This window comes from Perkinsus marinus, assembly GCF_000006405.1.
Source record: "Perkinsus marinus ATCC 50983 genomic scaffold scf_1104296972096, whole genome shotgun sequence".
NCBI classification, from domain to species: Eukaryota; Perkinsozoa; order Perkinsida; family Perkinsidae; genus Perkinsus; species Perkinsus marinus.
Window position 1 is genome coordinate 1 of NW_003201869.1, and position 2,672 is coordinate 2,672.

At 43.6% G+C, this 2,672-nt stretch overlaps 1 protein-coding gene across 1 annotated transcript; it reads right to left on the bottom strand.

The window, feature by feature from the left end:
* Positions 1–1,439: 1,439 nt before the first annotated feature.
* On the bottom strand, positions 1,440–2,570 carry Pmar_PMAR010598 (Embryogenesis-associated protein EMB8, putative; the record flags this gene model as incomplete). The annotated part of the gene is made up of 1 exon (XM_002766677.1): positions 1,440–2,570. A coding segment is annotated over one exon (1,131 nt), but the record flags the coding sequence as incomplete, so codon positions are not given.
* Between the last annotated feature and the right edge of the window lie 102 nt (positions 2,571–2,672).

A 2,672-nucleotide genomic window follows, 5' to 3' on the forward strand; every position in this document is an offset into this window, starting at 1 on the left:
ATCAACTAGATCCATAGGTTTCCGATACCAATCAGGGTTTGATGGAGTAAAGCCTGAGCGACGTATAAGAGGACCTAATTGGCATTGTTTAAGCTCAAACGCCATTATAGGCTGCCATAGCTCTCGAGCTACTGCATAATCTACTTTATCATACATACGTATACACCCTGATATCGATACACAACCAGAGAGTTTACCCTTCAGTTTATGGCCATATTTAGCAACAACATTAGTCGCTACAATACCACCCATACTGTACCCTACGAGGGTGATAGGTAGGGTATTACCAATAGCATTACGAATAACCTCGATAGTACGATATACATCACTAATACGACCAACAGAGAATTCATTCTCTGGACCACCTTGAACAGGAGTACCACACGCTCCTCGATTTATCATACAACATACTGCATAACCCTCTTGTACTGATCTCCAATAAAGATCCTGGACATATCTAGCCTTAGATCCACCATTAAGGCCATGCAGTACTAATAATATACCCTTAACGTCTCTAGAGGAAGGTAGTTGCCAATCAAGAGCAATCGATTGAGGTACTTTACCATCATTAGTCATTATCCAACGTCGGATTAACTTCAACTGTTTCAACTTAACTGTGAGGAAAGGGAAAGCCGTAGCACAATGACCATTGAGTAGGAAAGGACTCGGTCGGTTAGCCTTTATCCTCTCATCAAGTGTGGCTATGACTGCTTTGGTAAAGTTACTGCTCTGAAGGCTACTACCTCCTCTAACACCAGGTGTGGTATCAGGGTCAATCTCATACCGACTTTGGGTGTAATGGAGTATGATCAGCATTAGAGCACATATTGGTAATGTATACATACGACCATCATCGAATAATAATGGGGCTACTATTACTAAGGGACGGAGATATGGTCTCAAGGCTTCCAATAGTAATAATATTAGAGAATAGACAACCCATGCATCTGGTGGTACTGGGAATCGATCTAGATCTCTTGGGTCCATAGGTATATGTGGATCATCACTAGTAACCCCTAGTATACTTTTCCATAGAGTACTTCGTCGCATCAGCCTCACAGGAGGCTGATGATGATGACGAGCAGGTGAGCGGCGAGAGCCAGCAGTAAAGGTGAGCGAGCAATGGGTGGTACTGATAGTTGCCGCTGCTGCTGCAGATGATGATGAGGAAGAGAAGGAGGAGGAGGAGGACAACTCTACCATAGAAGCAAGATGGGCTAAGTAAAGGACATCCCTTAACACCAACACAAGAGCATAGACCTACTAGAAAGCGGCTTTCATAGGGAGAGCAGCAGCGGTAGCACCAACGATCACCTCTACAATCCATTAGGGCTAGAGAGGTGATTACAATACGACAAATCTACGATGACGATGATGATGATAACGACAAGAATATGGTTATACCACAAATCGTGAATGGCCGCCATCGTGACGGATACTTAGTATTTAAGGAGTAAATCCTTGTTATCGGCGACTACACTGGAGAAGGCCATAACGGTAGCTGTGATCCAGTTAAAAGCAGTCTTTGAAGGTACCCAACCTTGAGGCCAACCAACATGACCACCATTAGGAGTGACTAGAGAGAATAGATATTTAGAGGCCGTAGGAGGTATAAGTGCTGATGAATCCACATGTATAACTGGATCATCATATGCATGAACACACAACGTTGGTATACATATGTTCTTGCCACCTTCACTAGTCTTCTCACTAGTAGCACTACAACCATGATAGTAGTCTTCTAGAGAGGCAAAACCATGAGCAGGCGCAGATATCTCAGCATCCAGCTCGACAACTCCCATAGGCATAGTATACCATTGAGGGTCTTTAGGTTTAAATCCTGTCCTCTTTACCATTGGACCAATTACAGATTCCTTTAACTCCTCGGCCATCATTGGATGCCATAACTCCCTTGCTGGTAGATAATCATAATTCTCAAACAATCTAGTACCACCAGATATACCAACACACGAGCTTAGTTTATCCCTCAACTCATGACCATACTTAGCTACAGTATTAGCAGCTACAATACCACCCATACTGTAGCCTACCAACATTAGTGGTACTCCAGATCCTGCCGCCTTATGACAGATCTGAATAGCCTTATAAGCATCAGTAACCCTAGCACCAGAGAAAGCATCATCAGGGCCTCCACTACAGGGAGTATCACTAAGACCACGGGATATCATAGTACACACAGCATATCCTTGAGGGACAGCAGTATTATACAAATCAACTACATATCCTTCACCAGAGCCACCATTAAGGCCATGTAGAGCAAGGTAAATACCTTTAACCTCTCGGTTGGGCTCTCCCTCAGGAAGGCACCAATCAAGAGCAATGGATTGTGGATGCTTGGGTGTAGTATCATCAGTTTTAAACCATCTACGTCTGAGTTGAGGCTTCTTCTTGTAATCCACAACAAGCCATAACAAAGCTGTTGCCCAATGACCATTGAGAACGTATGGTGTAAGGTGATTAGCATCATACCTCTCCTTCAAAGTTGTGTTAATAAGACCAACAAAGCCAGTAGTATCCTTAGGGTCGCCTCCTCGTATACCAGGTGTAATCTTACCATTAGGTATGTATTTACCACGGGTCGAGAAGAGGTAAGCACCCCACACAGCAAGTATTGATACACAGCATACCATGGCCACTTTCACGATAGAATA